The following is a 19634-nucleotide window of genomic DNA, read 5'->3' as shown; positions in this document are numbered from 1 at the left end:
ATTAAAACATATTCCTCCATTTTCTTATTTTGTATATGTATATATATATATATATTTACAACGAGCTTCTTTCAGTTTCTATCCGTGAAATCCACTCATAAGGCTGTAGTGAACCCAAGATTATAGTAGAAGACACTTGTCCAAGGTGTCACACAATGGGACTAAACCCAGAAGTGGGAAGCAAGCTTCTTAGCACATAGCTACGCCTGCACCTGTCTAATATCAGTAAGAAAATGTATATGAGCAACTTCTGATCTAAACACTTGCCAAATTTTCATTCATGTACAAAGCCATTTGGTATTATTAAACCAAGGGGTATGTAAGAACGATTTTATGAGGAAACAGAGAATGGCTGGCTCCTGAATTAAACATATCACATCCACACACAAAAGCAATACTACAATTTGACTTCCTGAAGAGGAATTATTAATGTTAGGAAGCAGTTAATGAACTTACCTGCCAGAGGATAAAGCAACATCTTTAAGGGCCATCAACAAACTTTCTCCTTCAACAAAGGCAAATGATAAGTTCACACAACCTACAATTAAAAAGAATGTATGCATATGTACATGTGTGTGTATATATATCAAAATGGAGTCTGGTGCAGCCCGTCAGCTTATCAGCCCTGGTCAAACCATCCAAACAATGTCAGCATGGACAACGGACGTTAAATGATGATAATGTATGAAAATATATGTATGTATTATGCATATGTGTATGTATATAGGTGGTGTAGTAATATATATATATATATACTCTTACTCTCTTTTACTCTTTTACTTGTTTCAGTCATTTGACTGCGGCCATGCTGGAGCATCACCTTTATATATATGTGTGCGTGGGTGTATATATATATATATATGAAAGTGTCTGTGACTTACGATTGGCTAAAATCTTTAATTGCTAATAACACTTTATAGCAAAAATTACTTATAGCAAAAATTACTTTCATGTCATTAATTAGCATATAAAAGTATATCATTACACAGAATATGAAATCAATTCGAACAGAATTGATGCTGGCAGCTAAACCGATAAGATCCATGCATCTTTCATCATGAGCAGGAGTAGTAGGGAAGCATCATAGCCATGTGACGAGAGTGATTCTTTGAGGTTTGAATAAATGTAACAAAAGCAAAGTTTGAAGAAAATATGAGCCATTTTTCATACTTTCTAGGTGTAAATAAATAGGAAATTAACAGTTGCAACCCAAGGACAAAAGTCATGTTACACAGTGTAATATATATTAGTGATATGTCTTTCTTTGAAATATATCTGGTCTGGTCTTTAGTTGGTCTTCTGGCTTTGTCTTTCACTTAAATATATCTGATCTTGCTGTCACTGTTCATATATGATGGAGAAGGAAAAGGTAAGAATATACGATAGACATACCCGGATAAGATGACTCTGGGTCACCATTCCTAATCACATGACTTGTTTCTGCTGTGATTTTTTCTATCAGCCTCTTGGACAGCATGGAAACTCTCTTGTAGTCATACTGAAAACAAATGTGGAAATCTATTAACAACAGAGTAGTTTTTAAGCAAAAAGATACTGATTGGTACACTTTTTAGTGGATAAAGTAATGAAATCTGCAACGGCACATAAAAAGCACCCACTACACTCCCGGAGTGGTTGACGTTAGGAAGGGCATCCAGCTGTAGAAACATCGCCAGATCAGATTGGAGCCTGGTGCAGCTCACTGGCTTGCCAGACATCAGTCAAACTGTCCAACCCATGCCAGCATGGAAAGCAGATGTTAAACAACAATGATGATGATATATCACTTTGTAGGATGCCTCTTTCTATATTGCCTCAGTCCACCTAGCTGTTGGAGGTAGGTATGAGGACATCAGGAAGAAACGTATCAGAAATAAACTACCATCCTCGACATAGGAGATTTGTCATTCATCAGTCTGATATTAGAGACAATGGACTTAAATGTAATCCATAAGAAACCAATCTTTTGTGGAGTGAATTAAGTAACCTGCACTTAATCACCTGTGCAAGATACATCTCCTGGATGAGCTAGGAGACATCATCAATGATGTAAGCTGGAGCTATCGAGTGTTTCAGGTTTTTCAACTGGAGACACCTTTATCCAGGTGACCTGGCCAGGGTTGACAGGACCTTGACTTGCATCCTAGCAGCCTTGTGAGTGAATTTGGTAGACGGAAATTGATAGAAGCGCATTGTGTGTGTGTGTGTGTGTGTGTATATATATATTATATATTATATATATATATGAATGATGATGATGATATATATCTGTGTGTCTGTATTTGTGCCCACCGCCATTTGACAACTGGTGTTGGTGTAATTACATCTCTGTAACTTAGCAGTTCAGCAGAAGGTACCGCTAGAATAAGTACCAGGCTTTAAAAATATAAGTTCTAGGGTCGATTCACTAAACTAAAATACTTCAAGGTAGTACCTCAGCATGGCCACAGTCTAGCGACAGAAAAAAAATAGAAGATAAGGATATACATATTTATATATATATATATATATATATATATATATATACACACATATATGACAAGAGTGTTTCAGTTACCGTTTACCAAATTTATTCACAAGGCTTTGTTTGTCCTGGGGTATAGTGAATAACACTCACCCAAGTTGCCAGCCATGACTAAAACTAAAACCACATGATGGGGAAGTGAACTTCTTGATAACAATGAAACAATTCATTAGAAATGTTCCTTCTTTTGCCAGTATTTGACTGCAACTTATTTTACTGATTCCTGAAAGTATGAAAGGCAAAGCCAATCTTGGTGGTATTTGAACTCAAAAATGCAAAGGAATGTAATGCAAAGCATTTCAGCCATCACTATACCAATTCTGCAACAAATTCAAAAAGTTTGGTAGAAAAAAAAATGAGTACATTTTTCTTAATAACACTGAGTATTTGAAAAACTGAGAGAAAATAGTAATGTAAACCAGCCTCGTGTTCTTCTTCAGCAATCTGACAAGCTCTTCCCAAACCAACGACCAATGGTGTTGGTACTGTACCACTTCGAATTCCTCTCTCCTGACCACCACCACTTTGGGGTGGGTCAATTCTTACTCTAGGACGCCGCCTCACATACAGAGCACCGATACCTGAATCAAGAAATGCAGATACAGTTTACAGACATGTAACATAAGGGGAAGTTAGCTGGAGAAGAGATATGGACATATGATGGTAGAAGGTAACAATAGTTAGAACAGAAGTGACATGGACGTGTGACAATGATGAATGGTTGCTTGTGTAGAGGTAAGTGATAGTAGTGTGGATATGTCATGATTGTGGATGGAACCAACACTAAAGGTTTTGTGCATTAGCTCCATGTCAGCATTGAATGAGCAGGAGCAGAACAATGACTAAAAGTATTCCTATCAAACATCTTGTCATTGATGACTTATCTAGTACTACATCAAGTAATGGTTCTTTCCATTTCCATGCATGTACAAAGGTGTGATTTAAGGGAGATCAGCTGTTATTTCTAGCAGATCAAGTGACTATGTAAAATTCTCATCATGGTGCAGACATTTGACGGTAGTGGTGACAGAGGTAGTGGATGGTAGAGCTGAGGCAGGTGAGGATATGGCAGTAGATGGTAGCTAGATTGGATGAAAGCTGGAATCAAAGGGATCAGAGATTGTTGTTATTGCTGTTTAACATCAGGTCAACTCTGATAAAACAGAGCCATCACCAAAGGCATTCCAGCTGTGGACATCCTGTCTTTGAAGAGTATCTAGGACTCCATCATGCAATTTGTTCTTACTCTTTTAAAAAGTGGCAGAGTGTGATTTAAGGAGATTTGGTAGATGTGATAAAAGTGAACTTGGTACTGACAGTTTGTAGCAGTCACAAGGTTTGTAATAAGAGAATGAGGGAGAGTGATGAAGATGATGTGACAGTCTCTTATACATTATATCACTAAGCAGTACTTAAGGCAAATACATTTTACCATAACCTCAAGTTGACAAAATACCTCATGAGTAGATTTTGGTTGTTGGAAACTTTGTAAAGAGTTTATATATGAAAAATTAGAAGGAATACAGTTGTTGAAACAAAGCCTAGAATAAAAAAAAACTTACGATAAACTTAGTAAAGACTAAGGTATTGGAGAGTATAAAATAATACTGGAACTTGGTATGCAAAAGTGGAGTAGGTAGGAATACTATATGCTGTACCAAGTATAAACTTTAGACACACAAGAAGTGTAGTGGAATCACAAGCATGCTCAAAGAGAATGCAGGCTTCATATGTGGCAGATACACCATTGCAGTGGCACTAAAAGTAGGATAGAAATAGATTCTCTGAAACTGACTCACTAGAAGTGGTCAATAGCTGCCTAGATGACATACTTTGGAGTGGAGGTGGTTGATTTGAAAGTATAGTAACCAAAGTAAGAATGGGTTGGAAAAAGTTCATGGAGCTATTACCTCTGCTGATAACAAAGGTCTCTCTCAGGTTAAGAGATAGATTGCATGTGGTTTGTTATTTGAACTGCAATCTATGGTATTTGAACAGCTCAATGTTAAGTCATTGTAAGCCTATCCAACCTTTTACCGAAAATGTGTGTAATTATAAACATTTGATATAGAAAACATGTGTAATTATAAACATTTGATATAGAAAATAACATCTGATACCTCTTATACCCAGTTTCCCTCTTAAATTATTTACACTCTGTTGCACATGCACACTAATATTATCCATCCAATGGAGCATGCTAGCTTCATTTCTTTCAAGCTTTTACAAGTCCTCTGACATCAAAGCCCATGTTGCACTACCATGTAACATAGTTGTACATACACATGTATCATACAGTCTGCCTTTCACTCAGAGGGAGAAACCCTTAATTACGACAAAGGTAGAAGCTCTCTGAACTTTGCCTAGCTTGTCTTATTCTAGCAACTACACTTTCAGAACTTCCTCCACCAATGCTAATTTCTATGGTAACAGAAGCTAATTACTACTTCTAATGATCCCCACCACCCAAGCATTTGAGGGAGTCTACTGTCTGTGCATTTTTAGTGCTTATTGTATCTGCATTTGTCACACACAAAGATTATATTCTCTGTAAACCTTCCTTTGATAATGCTACATCTCTTAGGTGTCCAAAGCTTGCACAGGGTACAATGTATGGAATTTCTACCAAAACACTTCTTACATTTTGAGCAGGGCTATTTCTCAGAAGGGACTTGTGACTTGTCTGTTTTCTTACTAGGACTTTGGTCTTTGCTAAATTAACTCTAAAGCCTTTAGATTCCAGGCCTTGCTTCCACACCTGAAATTTCATTTCTAAGAGTGGAAGTATTGAATAATAGAGACAGGAATAGAGAAATAGGGAGACTTAAAGAGAGGAATAGAAAGTGAAAGTTACTGAAAGAGAGGGGTTTGATATCACTCACCCTTTGGTCCATAAATCTTGTGACCACTAAGTGACAGGAGGTCAATATTCAAATCATTAACATCTACAGGTATTTTACCAACAGCTTGGGCTGCATCAGTGTGGAAAAAGATCTTCTTTTGACGGCACAGCTGACCTGTTGGATGGCAGAAAGGTGAGAATGGTCAGTTTTGATGGGAGTGGAGATAGATAGCAGAAAGAATAGAGAGATATGGTGGTGGTAGTGGATGGTAGAGAGATATTGGTGGGGATGAGGAACAGAAATTAGAGAGAGATACAAAGTGGTGGTGGTGGTGGAAGGATATGTCATGGTGATGGTATCAGGGAACAGGAATGGTAGAGAAATAACAAGGACAGCAACACAGAAATGAGAATAGAGAAGTTCTCAAAGATAGGTCAACACTGTTTTACTATAAAATTGTAAGAGAGATAGAGATAACAGAAAAACAGGCTTTATAGAAGTAAGAGAGGGATAGAGAGAGAAAAAGTAACAGAAAAACAGACTTTATACATGTAAGTGAGAGATGGAGAGAAGAAAAATAACAGCAAAACAGGCTTTATATGAGAGAGAGGGGAAGAGATAAAGAGCAGACCAACATACCTATTTCCTTGATGGGTTGCACCACCCCTATCTCGTTGTTGACAGCCATAATGGAAACCAGTGATGTGTCAGGACGTAGAGATTTCTCAAATAACTGCCATGGAAACCATATTTCAATTATCATCATCAACATAACTATTGTTACTAACATTTTCACATCCTATTCTACAAATCTACAAAGGAATTGTTACTTGGTCACACAACCTGGCAGAAACAACAGCTAAATCTCTTGCAAATTGCCCTCACCATCGTTTTGACATCTGCAGTTCCATGCTTGCATGGGTCTGTTGAAACAGATTTTCTATGGCTAGACCTCCTTCCTGTTGCCAACCTTCATTTGTTTCCAAGAAAGGTAGTACAAGGTCTGATCAATAAGTATCAGGACTGTTGCCATAGTGATGAAGCTAAAGCATGCAGAGTGAAGCTGCTTGGCAAAAATTGAGCTTGAACTCTGCTGTGCATAGGCACTAAATTTTAACATTCTAGCTCACTTCCCCTGTTACAGCAGTGCTTGGAAGGGACGTGTGTAGCATGTGATCATGACAGAGCAAGTTGTCATGGTGATACCTACTCAGAGGCCCACAGAAAGTTGCAGAAAGTGTATGGAGAGGAGTGTATAAGTCGCACACAAGTGTATGAGTGGTTCATACATTTCCAAAATGGTCGAAAAAATGTCGATATTGAAAAACATTCTGGGAGACCTGTAACCAGCAGAACTGAGAAAAATATCACATGTGCATGCAGCTGTGAGGTGAAATTACTGAATCACCATCCATGAGTTATCAGAGGATGTGCAGATTAGTTACAGTTCAGTCCAGTCTATTATCATTGAAGATTTGGGTATGAGACATGTGTCTGCCAAGTTTGTGCCAAAACTGCTTTCAGCTGACCAAAAAGACACTCTGGTTTCAGTTGCACAAGATCACCTTGGTTGTGTCGAGAACGATGAAAACCTTTCAAAAACTTTGTGTAGGCCTCTGAGTAGGTATCACCATGCTTTTGGCAAAATTTATTGCAGATTCTCTGCTCAACTTTCTCTGTCATGGTCAATGCAACGATCACACACTACACACCTTCCTTCCAAGCACTGCTGTAAAGAACGGAAGTGAGCTAGAACATTAAAACTTAGTGCACATGCACAGCAGAGTTCAAAGTCAATCTGTGCCAAGCAGCTTCCTTCTGCATGCTTTAGCTTCGTTACTATGGCAACAGTTTGGATACTTATTGATCAGACTATGTATTTCCTTATCCTTTACTTGTTTCAGTCATTTGCTTGCACCTGAAAATATCCATGAAAATATGGAAGATTGGAAATGAAGGAAACCAACTGTATGATGGTGACACTAGTTCACAGCTCTATTGCCTGACATCAAGACAAGGAGACATTAGCACACATTCATACACAAACAATATAAATATATCTTATATCTATATATATAAAAGAGAGATTCTGACCCTTTGTTTTGTCCACCAAAATGAAACTAAATGATTATTATGCTTTATATATATATATATATATATATATACAAAGCCATTAGTGCAAAGAAAGAGGCCTGGAAAGCCTGGAGGGATGGGGGTAGCAGGGAACTGTACCAGGTAGCCAAAAGGAGGCTGGGCGGCAGGTATACATAGCCAAAGATGTAGCAGAAAAGAAGAAGTTTGCCAATGTCCAGCGACGTGAGGACTAAAAAGCTGAGGTATCTCGGATTGCCAGACAGTGTGTGAGAGAAAATAGTGATGTTACAGGAGAGAAATGTGTCCGCATGGATGATAGGGCACTTGCTTTTAATGTTGGTGAAAAGAAAGAGGCTTGGAGAAGCCATTATGAAAGATTGCTGAATGTGGAGAATGAATGGGAGGAGGAGAGCCTGCCAAATGTTGACCCAGTAGAGGGACCAGCTATCCGAATAGACAGCTCCCTTGTAGTTAAGGCAATTAAGGGTATGAAACCAGGTAAAGCCCCCGGCCCATCAGGAATCACTGCTGAGATGCTTAAAACAGCTGGCTATGTGGGCTATGGCCTAGTCACCCGCATTGTAAACCAGGTAGTTCATAATGGAGTCATACCCAATGACTGGCGTAGCAGCACCATAGTCAACTGCTACAAGGGTAAGGGTGATGCTCTAGATAGAAATAACTACAGGGGTATTAAACTGTTGGATCAGGTGATGAAGGTCTCTCATTAGGGAGAGAATTTACTTAGATGAGATGCAGTTCGGTTTTGTGCCGGGTAGAAGCACCACTGATGCTATATTCCTGGTCTGACAACTGCAGGAGAAGTACCTAGCTAAAGATAAACCCCTCTACATAGCTTTTGTGGACTTGGAGAAAGCCTTTGACAGGGTCCCCCGATCCCTTATCTGGTGGTCGATGCGGAAACTGGAGATTGACGAATGGCTAATAAGGGCTGTACAGGCCCTATACAGAGAGGCTGTCAGCAAGGTTAGGATTGGCAACGAATATAGCGAAGAATTCCGGGTAGAAGTAGGTGTACACCAAGGCTCAGCCCTCAGTCCCCTTTTATTCATCATAGTCCTCCAGGCAATAACAGAGGAATTCAAAACAGGTTGCCCCTGGGAGCTCCTCTATGCTGATGACCTGGCTCTCATAGCAGAATCACTACCGGAACTAGAAAAGAAATTTCGGGTGTGGAAGCAAGGGTTAGAATCAAAGGGCCTTAGAGTAAATGTAGCAAAGACCAAAGTTATAGTAAGCAGAAAGGCGAACTCAGCACACACACCCTCGGGCAGGTGGCCCTGCTCGATCTGTAGGAAATGTGTAGATAGAAACTTTATAAGATGCACCCAGTGTAAGGTATGGACGCATAAGAGGTGCAGCAACATCAAAGGGAAATTAACTGATAAGATAGCTTTTATGTGCGGCAGATGCACAGGGACAATAGACACCACAGATACTCAGAAAACAGATTCTATCACACTCCAGGGGAAGAAACTAGAAGTAGTTGATAGTTTCCGCTACCTGGGTGACCAAGTTAGTAGTGGAGGTAGATGCTCAGAGAGTGTCACCACTAGAATACGAATAGCCTGGGCAAAGTTCAGAAAGCTCCTACCCCTACTGGCGACAAAGGGTCTCTCACTCAAAGTGAAAGGTAGATTGTATGACGCATGTGTGCGAACTGCCATGCTTCACGGTAGTGAAACATGGGCTGTGACTACAGAGGACATGCATAGACTTGAAAGGAATGAAGCTAGCATGATCCGCTGGATGTGTAATGTCAGTGTGCGTGCACGACCGAGGGTAAGCACCCTGAGAGAAATGCTGGATATAAGATGCATCAGACGTGGTGTACAAGAGCGATGCTTGCGATGGTATGGTCGTGTATTGCAGATGGATGAGGAGAGATGTGTGAAAAAGTGCCACTCCCAAACAGTTGAAGGTATCAGGGGGAGAGGTAGACCCAGAAAGACATGGGATGAGGTAGTCAAGTATGACCTCAGAGCGTTGGGCCTCACTGAGGCAATGGCGAAGGACCGAGATCTCTGGAGATATGCTGTGACTGCAAAGACCCGGGCTGCTTCCTGCACCAGTTTCGCATAGCCTCTGCCCATTCAAAGTACCTTGGATACCAGAACATCCCACTGTGCTTGAGGAGACCTGTTGAGTCAAGTACATGAACATCGAAATAAATATCAATGGAAATAGTAGTTGTGATACCTGTGCCAGTGGCACAGAAGAAGCACCATCTGAACGTGGCCGTTGCCAGCGCCGCCTCGACTGGCTTCTGTGCCAGTGGCACATAAAAAGCACCATCCGAACGTGACCAATGCCAGCACCGCCTCGACTGACTTCAGTGCCGGTGGCACATAAAAAGCACCATCCGAACGTGGCTGATGCCAGCGCCGCCTCGACTGGCTTCAGTGCCGGTGGCACATAAAAAGCACCATCCAAACGTGGCCGATGCCAGCGCCGCCTTTGCTGGCTTCCATGCCGGTGGCACATTAAAAGCACCAACCGATCGTGGCCGATGCCGGACTCCCCTAGCACCTGTGCAGGTGGCACGTAAAAAGCACCCACTACACTCGCGGAGTGGTTGGCATTAGGAAGGGCATCCAGCTGTAGAAACACTGCCAGATCAGACTGGAGCCTGGTGCAGCCCCTAGCTCCCCAGACCCCGGTCGAACCATCCAACCCGTGCTAGCGCGGAAAACAGACGTTAAACGATGATGATGATGATATATATATATATATATAAAATCGAAATTCTGTCTCTTTTTCTGGCAAAATGAAAGTACCTGGTTCAAGGGAAGCTATTATGTTATTGCTAATTTACACTCAATCCAATATGTAATTCAACTGATTCCATTGATGATTTGGTGGATGAAATCTTTCCTAATCTTCTTCATAATTACAATACAGATTGGATTTGTGAGCAACCTATCCTGACTCCAAAAATGTTGCTGTACATAGCATTATTAATATACCATTGAATAAGCTTCCAGTAGCAGTATTCAATTATAACTCAATTGACAGTGTTGTTGATGATCAGGATATTGTTAACTACCCCCATTGAATTTTTGAACTCACTAGAACCACCAAGAACAGCTCCTCATTGTCTTCAACTGACAAAAAAGGACTTCTCCTATGCTATTGTGTAATTTGTCTCAACTAGAATTATGCAATGGTACAAGAAGAATTGTGCACAAACTTATGACAAAGTGCATTGAGGCAAATATTCGCACTAGCTGTGGTAACTACACACAGAAACTGAGATAGACTGTTATATATCATTACTCAGATGTTAGCTTAAATAAACAAACCAGAGTTAAGACATTGAACTTAACATGCTAGCAGGACACTGTACTCACTTCCAAGTCAATAATGCCAGATGACTGAACAGGCAGATAGGTGACATCGAAACCTTCCATCTCCAATACACGGCATGAGTCCAAGACACATTTGTGTTCCTGAAACAGAAAACATTAGCAGAGATTGATGAAGGAATAGAATAAATTATTAAGCAACAATAAGAGTAACATCATCATCGTTATTTTTCCTTGTCTAACATCTATATAACAATCTGCTTGTTAGTTTGCTCATTATACTTTAGTTAGTTAGAGATGTGAAGGTTGAGTGAGAGGTGGAATAAAAGTGAGAGAGAGTGGGGTGGAGAAATGTGAGTAGAGAAGAAAGGGAGTATAATAATACACTAAGGCCAAATGCATCATGTGATTAGTTGAAGGGAGAGGCGAAGAACAAGAGAAAATGACGGTGAGAGAAAAGTGGGCGAGAGAAGTGTTAATAATGTGCTGTGAGGTGGAGACGGAAAGGTGAAGAGAAAGAGAGAAATATTAAAGACATGAAGAGGAGAATTACAAGGTTAAAAAGTTTGTTGAAAAGGTAAAGAGAAATATAAAGTGCTTAACAGAGGAAAATTTTAAAATCATATGATATAATATTTTAAAACCATATAATTATATATCATACAGTTGTGACTGGAAGTGAAATAACTTAGCAAAATAAAAATAAAAATCATCCTTTCTTTCTTAAATAGATTCTCTTAATCTTGCTTGTTGTGTGGAATTTCTATAGGTCCCACTAGTTCCATATTGAAAATGGCTGGCTGGTTTTGTGTATGACCATGGAATCATAACTTTTGGGTTAAGTTATATTTCAAGCATCAGCTTAATAATGCCAAAGTTATTTTACATAATTCTTCATTATCTTACAAATTAATTGAAAGAAAAATAATGTAAGCAAGCAAAGACTGCCTTTAGTCATAAATAAACATGGGATTACACCTAGAATGTTCCCCTCTGAGGCACAAGCCCAGGCACGGTTGTTTATGGAAGAAAAGCAGCCACCCTTGAATACCAGCCTCTCCTTTCCATGCAACCGATGTTATCCAAGAGAAAGGCAAAGGCCAATACAGTTTGGCATCAGTGATGTTGTAACTTATTTCTACAGATGAATGAACTGGAGCAACATGAAATAAAGTGTCTTACTCAAGAACACAACACACAGCCTGGCCCAGAAATCGAACTCACTACCTCATGATTGTGATCCCAATGCTCTAACCACTGAGCCATGTGCCTTCACAAAAGAAATGTATGTTAATAGAAATATGGTAACAATGGGGTTAACATGCACAAAAATGGACTAATGTACAAATTAGATATAGAGTCACATGACATACAGTTTGTGTGGTGAGGATATGCTTCTTTCTGGACTTGTAAAACCGTGCAACCCCTTTCACTGCAACATTGTTTGACTCTGTAGCACCACTTGTGAAGATAATCTCTTTGGGATCAGCTCCAATGAGAGAAGCAACTTGCTGAAAGAAAAACAGATAAACATTTTATGAAACTGATGTCACAACACATTTGTAGGACACGGACAACAACTATCTATTTCTAACATAAATGACATAATGCCATAGGTTGAAGCATGGTAGTGTGCTTAAGAAATTTGCATCCCAACCATATAGTTATGTGTTCAGTTCAGTCCCACAGCATAGTACCAGAGGCAAGTGTCTTGTTTGTTTGTTTGTTCATTCATTCGTTTTATATATATATATATATATATATATATGTCGGTGGCACATAAAATCACCCACTACACTCTCGGAGTGGTTGGCGTTAGGAAGGGCATCCAGCTGTAGAAACACTGCCAGATCTGACTGGCCTGGTGCAGCCTTCGGACTCCCCAGACCCCAGTTGAACCGTCCAACCCATGCTAGCATGGAAAGCGGACGTTAAACGATGATGATGATGATGATGATGATATATATATATATATATATATATACCACTTACTGTGGTATATATATATAAAATGAAAAATACATATTGTGTACAGGACATCACCAATGAGTGAAAAACAGTTTATGTATTTTTCACTCATTGGTGATGTCCTGTACACAATGTGTATTTTTCATTTTGTTTATTTATAACAGAACGCCACACAGCCTTGACCACAGTAAATTCTTACTTTTATATATGTGTCTGTGTGATAGGCTTCTTTCAATTTCTTATTTCTTTATTGCCCACAAGGGGCTAAACATAGAGGGAACAAACAAGGACAGACAAAGGGATTAATCGGTTATATCGACCCCAGTGCGTAACTGGTACTTAATTTATCTACCCCGAAAGGACGAAAGACAAAGTCGACCTCGGCAGAATTTGAACTCAGAACAAAGCGGCAGACAAAATACCGCTAAGAATTTCGCCCAGCGTGCTAACATTTCTACCAGCTCGCCGCTTTCAATTTCTGCCTACCAAATCCACTCACAAAGGTTTGGTAGACCTGATGACATAGTAGAAGACACTTACCCGAGGTACCATGCATCGGAACTGAATCTAGAATCCTGTGGTTGTAAAGCAAACTTCTTACCACACAACCCAGCCAGGACCTATATTATTTGTCGTGTTCCTTTTTACCCATCATTTTTTTTTTTTGCATGGATGAAATACTGAAGAACAACCTCAAGACGCTGAACCTTTCAGACAAGATGACAAAGGACCAAGATGCCTGGCACCTTGCTGTACTCAAGAAGACCCAGTGCCATCTAAAAGCACCCACATGTAATGCCTTGTAAAAGTGCCCATGTGGTGCCACATAAAAGCACCAAGTGCACTCTGTAAAGTGGTTGGTGTTAGGAAGGGCATCAAGCTGTAGAAACCATGCCAAATCAGACTGTAGCTCCCCTGCTTTCCAGTTCTGGTCAAACTGTCCAACCATGACAGTATGGACAACAGACATTAAATGATGATGATGGTGGCTTAACAGACACAGATTTAAACAAACTCTGATGTAGGTTTCATCATTATCTTTTAAATAATATGAAATTGTAATAAGTTAAACACACATTTGTTAAGAAATTATATACACATAAACAGATCATGAATATTTAGTATTTATGTTGTGTTGTTATTTAAGAAGTTTATAATACTTGTGGTGATATCATGACATTCCTTGAATATGTTAGACATTAATAAAAAAAATTCACTCATTTTCATTGAGTATTTCACAAATAATTCTCATAGATTTTTGGCATTAGGAAGAGCATCCAGCCATAGAAACCATGCCAAAGACAGACAATCAGAGTCTGAGCAGCTCTCCAACTGACCAGCTCCTGTCAAACAGCCTAACCCATGCCAATATGGAAAACAGATATTAAATGATGATGATGACACAGGTAAGGCAGTGTGATTAAGTTTGCTTCCCAACTACATAGTTTGGAGTTCAATCCCATTGCATAGCACCTTGGACAAGTGTTTTCTGTTATAGCCTTATGCCAACCAAAAACTTGAAATATAGCAGTAAAACAGGTTTTACCAAATCTTTTTACACATATTTGAAGTTTAGTGAACTGAGATGGTAAAAGTTAAGTGTCTGGTTATTGATACTGTGCCAGGCTAGATAAGGATTTGAATCATTGACCATTCAGATTCAAAGCAAAAGAGCTTCAGTATGACCATACAAGTTATCAGAAAGAGCAACCAGGTCGCCCTCAAATCATATCTTAGTGTCTTAAAAAAAAAATGGAAGGACACATTAAATAATTACGCTCAGTTTCTGTGACTGAAGAGAAGATAACTACTCTGAAATGCTTGCATCTCAGTCTTGATAGGTGATGCTGTGAGCTGATTTGGGTATATTTATACCATATGTCTACAGTGAGAAATTTTCTCCATGACGAAACGTGGTGAATGGCTTGAGTGGCTGTGTGGTAAGTAGCTTGCTTACCAACCACATGGTTCCAGGTTCAGTCCCACTGCGTGGCACATTGGGCAAGTGTCTTCTACTATAGCCTTGGGCTGACCAAAGCCTTGTGAGTGGATTTGGTAGACGGAAAGTGAAAGAAGCCCGTCGTGTATATGATATGTATATGTGTGTGTGTTTGTCTCCCGGACATCGCTTGACAACCGATGCTGGTATGTTTGCGTCCCTGTAACTTAGTGGTTCAGCAAAAGAGACTGATAGAATAATTACTAGGCTTACAAAGAATAAGTCCTGGGGTTGATTTGCTCGACTAAAGGTGGTGCTCCAGTATGTCCGCAGTCAAATGACTGAAACAAGTAAAAGAGTAAGAGAAGACCAAATGTGCTTTTGGTATATTCGAACTGGTATTAACTGTGCATTTTTACTTATCACCCCTTAGCGTACTCACCCTGTAATTTAATCATGATGAGCTGTCGATATGCACTCCCAGCCAATGTATGTTGACTGGATAAACATAAGAGAGATTGTCTCTCTTATCAGCTTATAGTGCCAATGCCTGGTTTCTGTGACTGAAGGGGAGATAACTACTCCATAATGCTTGTATCTCTCAGTCTGGATAGGTGGCACTGTGAGTCGACTTGGGTGTATTTACACCATATGTCTACAATGAGAAATTTCCTCCACCACAAAACATGGTGAATAGCTTGTTTACAAGTCCAAGCATGTTTTTTATCGTATTCAAACTGGTATTAACGTTATATTAGAAAATATAATTCTGCATATGATACGTTTGAATAAAAGGTGGGTTGGTCACAGCCAAAATGTTCTGGACCATGAACAACCAGGGGCTAAACTACAACTATACTAAAGACCCTCACCCTCAACATCATAAAAATAAAAAAATTTTAAAAAAGCCAGTAAAATGCATAAAATTAGATTCATACCTTTCTGGAATTTTCTACAGCAGCTTCACTTTCCCATCCATAGGCATGTGTCCGAGAATGAGGGTTCCCATAAAAGCTGATCATGTAGGGAAGCATAGTATCTATGACTCTGGGGTCCTGCATTAAAAACAACAAAAATAGAGTAAGGGAAGAAATTTTGGATCAAAGTCAACTACTTTCACAGAACAAATGTATATTTATTAACTCCCAAATCTATACATTCAGGTAATTCCTATTTCACCTTGCTTTTTATAGTTAGTCCAAGGAACAAAAGCTGTGCCTATGACACCTACAAACCCTACCAGAAAATGGCATTTCTATTTTTAAAGACTTGGTGAGGAGGAAGCTGTAGCCATAAGATTTACTGTCCTCTTGATGCAGTGATTGCGTGTTTGTGCTGTCTACGAAATCCATATATATATATATATATATATAAGAATTTTTTGCATAATAAGATAAAAAAACCAAGGCTGTATAGATATTAAATGTTCTAATATCTATACAGCCTTGGTTTTTTATTTCATTACATAAAAATTTCTTATATACACATGCTGACATAGAACCAATTGTTGAACCCTTTATTCGTAATATTACCGAATCTGGAACTCAATTATGGTCTGTCTATAGCACTTATTCAGCATTACCTGACACCTTTGGGTCTCAATGACACAATTATCTCTTATAACCTATATATATATATATACACACACAAAAAAAAAAGATAAATTGATAGATAGAAGTGAGTGGGCAAACAATAATATGAAACACTGCCTAGTGCTTTTTTTTTTATTTTGATAAGCCTGGTACTTATTCTATCAATTTCTTCTTGTGAAACCAGTAAGTTATGGGGATGTAAATAAACGAACAGCAGTTGTGAAGCAGTGATGAGGGAGAAACACAGAGACAAAGACACACACATACACTTACATATATACATACATATATATACAATTGATTTCTTTCAGTTTCTGTCTACAGAAAAAATCTTTGGTTGGTCTGAGGCTATAGCAGAAGACACATGCCAAGTCACCACACAGTAGGATTGAACCCAGGATCATGTGTTTTGGAACCAAGTTTGTTACCACACAGCCACACCTGCACCTATGTATATATGTGTATGCGTGTGTGTATATATGTATGCATGTATATATGTATGTGTGTATATCACATGTACATCTATATATATATATATATTATATATATGTATGTATGTATGTCTGTATATATGTGAGATAATAGTTTCACTTAATAGTTTCAGTATTAAAGTGAAAGTATCTGACATAACAATACAGAGATGTTATTGTTTCACTTTTGATACGTAATACTGAAATAGTGGAGAAGATACGATATTACTGTGGGCTCACAGTAGGCAAGAAGTTAAAATTTTTTGGCCTATGACACTACATGGACCCTAAGTAAGGCATGCGTAAAATTTGAATGAAATTGGCTGTGTAGTTCTCAAGTTTTAGGGATTCACACAGACATTCTCATCTTTATATATATATATATACACACATACATGATGAACTTCTTCAGTTTCCATCTACCAATACCACTCACAAAGCATTGCTTAAATCAGCAGCTATATTACAGGGTGCGAGCCAAGTCCTTTGGCATGTTGTTCCAAAGCTAATTTCTAACCCACATAACCATGCCTGTATCTATAGTCAATATAAAACAGTCGTATGAAAGAGTAACTAACCATTGGTGTTGTTGCCAATGCATCTAGATAGAGTGGTCGAAGCTCTTCTTTAGGTTGTGGAGCACTGGAAGTTTCTGTAAATAAATGATACAACTCAGATTAAAAAGTTCAGAAGTTTTATAACAGAAACTGTGCAATATTTTAGATATTACACTTGCTTATTAACCTTAATGTTAAAAACTGTACTGATCTAGTTATTCATTAAATCAGCTTACCTCCATATTAAACTTAACTTGCTGGATCTTAAAACATGTTTCCCATTCATTTTTTAAAAAATGTATTTTATTGCCATCACACACACACACACACACATTTCATACATGTGAGTGTGTGAGTGTATTCTCTTATGTATTGGTCTCACTGTATCCCAAAATATATTTTTAGTTTCAAAGAAAACAATTTCTTCTTTTTCACTTTAACTGTTTAGTTTCTAGTAAATGACAACCTCTAGCGAGTTGAATATTTTCACTTTCCTGGATCACAAAACGGAAGACTACAGGTCCTCTTTTTTATACCAGGAGTGAATTGCATGTACAGAAGAATCGCTAAGGAAAATAATAATACTTTAATTATACGAAAAGGGGTTACGTTGTCGAGTGTGTACGTAAACAACGTGCGTGGAAGAACCATATAGAAACGACATGCTACGTTCACCCGATTTATAAATAAATCGTCATGTTACATAAGTGACTTACAAGATTAATCAAACTTTGTTAATTACTCAATTACATGGTATATTTTATAGAGATAAAACATCACACCTTAGAATTTTTAGACATTTGAGGATTCTACACGCGTGATGGAAATAATTATTTCTACTCTAGGCAGAAGGCCTTGAAAAATTTTGGAGACGGGGGCTAGTCGAAGTTAATGTTCTAACCCTAGTCGATTACATCGCCCCAGATAGATATAACGGTGTGCTTACCCCGATTTTGTTTCCTTTAACTTTCTGAAAAATGCATAATTTCTAATATATTTTACAGAAACAGTTTTCGAGGACGTACCTCAGAATTATATTGATAATTTTTCTTTTTTTTTAAATTTCAATATTAGAGAAGTTTCGGATTGTACTTTCTCTACATCGTCCTGACGTTGTTACCGCTAATATCCGTGTGACTTTATCATTTTTCACTTTTTCTCTTCAGATTTATATGCTTGAAACATCAACATTACGTAATCTACACTCTTGAAATTCTCCTTAAAATGCATATTTTTAAATGACATTTCTGCGAAATGTCATTTAAAAATATGCATTTTAAGGAGAATTATGAAGAAACAAAGTTGGAAGGAAGAAAAGAATGAGCTGAAGTTCTTTCAAATTTTTTTAAATGTCATCAGCATAATCGTAATCTACTCCTTTGAAAAGGAATCCCTGCAGAATTTCCAAAACAAAATTAACATTTTCTAAAAAGTTATGAAGAAACGAAGTTGGGGAAGGAACTTCAGTTATGTTGTCTTACTTTGAACAGGATAACCACAGCTAGAACCAGTGCCATCTTAGGGCATGGACACATTGGGCAGTTACCCGGGGCCCCATATAGGTCTAGGGGATCTATTTTTATTTATATATTTTGTAGCTTGGTGTTAATAAATGCTAAATACTACAGGACTTAGCGCTTTGAATTACGCAAGGAACTATAATGTTGCTAAGACGGACCTGGTTAGAACATCTTTAATTATAGATGTGCTCGATCAGAACTGACCTTGGTTTGAACGAAAACAAGTATCAACAATCGGAGAACTTCCATGGAAAATAAAGATAACACAAGTATTAATGTTAAAAGTAAATAGAGCAAGACATACCTGCTTCGAACACATTGGTACGGTGTAGACATCTCCAGAAGTATTTGTTGGTGATGGAAGAAAGGGACCGAGATCGAATGAAAGGGACAACTTTGTTAGTCAACATGTTGGTTAATATCAACACGCTCAATACATGAGACGGTGCGGCTGTGTTTATATAATGTTGTATTCAACTACAGACGGTAAATAATCCTCACTGCAATCAAACGCTAATGACAAGACGTTCATTTTATACACCATTCTCACACAGGGCTCCTGTTCGACTAATTTATTTATTTATTTTTTTTTTTTTTGCGAAAATTGAATAAAGTTTCTTGTTCGGTGAAGAAATGTTGCACCTGTGGAAATTTTACAGTTCCGTGAAAATTTTAAAATTTGGTGTACTGATGTAATTTTCCTCCTAAATCTCAGGAGATAATTCACTTTTTCTATAACAATTTTTAAAAAGTTGGAGGTTGAAAGTTTGATCATTCTTACCGAGTTAATCCGTGACAGCA

The 19634-nt window shown here is 38.4% G+C and overlaps 1 protein-coding gene and 1 long non-coding RNA gene across 2 annotated transcripts in view; both read right to left on the bottom strand.

Annotated features, from left to right (window-relative positions):
- Window positions 1–19312, bottom strand: part of LOC115211785 (cysteine desulfurase, mitochondrial) — a 24815-nt gene extending 5503 nt beyond the window's left edge. Inside the window, exons 1-10 of the mRNA XM_029780469.2 lie at window positions 19138–19312; window positions 17335–17408; window positions 15633–15749; window positions 12161–12298; window positions 10833–10931; window positions 6007–6100; window positions 5407–5541; window positions 2948–3105; window positions 1393–1498; window positions 457–538 (exon numbers count right to left, since the gene is read on the bottom strand). Of these exons, the coding sequence (XP_029636329.1) occupies window positions 457–538; window positions 1393–1498; window positions 2948–3105; window positions 5407–5541; window positions 6007–6100; window positions 10833–10931; window positions 12161–12298; window positions 15633–15749; window positions 17335–17408; window positions 19138–19243 (1109 nt within the window). The 5' untranslated portion in view covers window positions 19244–19312. The remainder of the gene's footprint in view (window positions 1–456; window positions 539–1392; window positions 1499–2947; window positions 3106–5406; window positions 5542–6006; window positions 6101–10832; window positions 10932–12160; window positions 12299–15632; window positions 15750–17334; window positions 17409–19137) is intronic.
- Window positions 18358–18700, bottom strand: LOC118763371. The gene is made up of 2 exons (XR_004999117.1): window positions 18557–18700; window positions 18358–18519 (listed from the first exon to the last, which is right to left on the bottom strand). It is a non-coding gene; the product is annotated as an uncharacterized LOC118763371 (long non-coding RNA).
- Window positions 19313–19634: the final 322 nt, after the last annotated feature.

The sequence above is a fragment of the Octopus sinensis genome, linkage group LG5 (genome assembly GCF_006345805.1).
Source record: "Octopus sinensis linkage group LG5, ASM634580v1, whole genome shotgun sequence".
Classification (NCBI taxonomy): Eukaryota; Metazoa; Mollusca; class Cephalopoda; order Octopoda; family Octopodidae; genus Octopus; species Octopus sinensis.
Note: the sequence above shows the minus strand (reverse complement) of the source record. Positions and strands in the feature narration are given on the sequence as shown.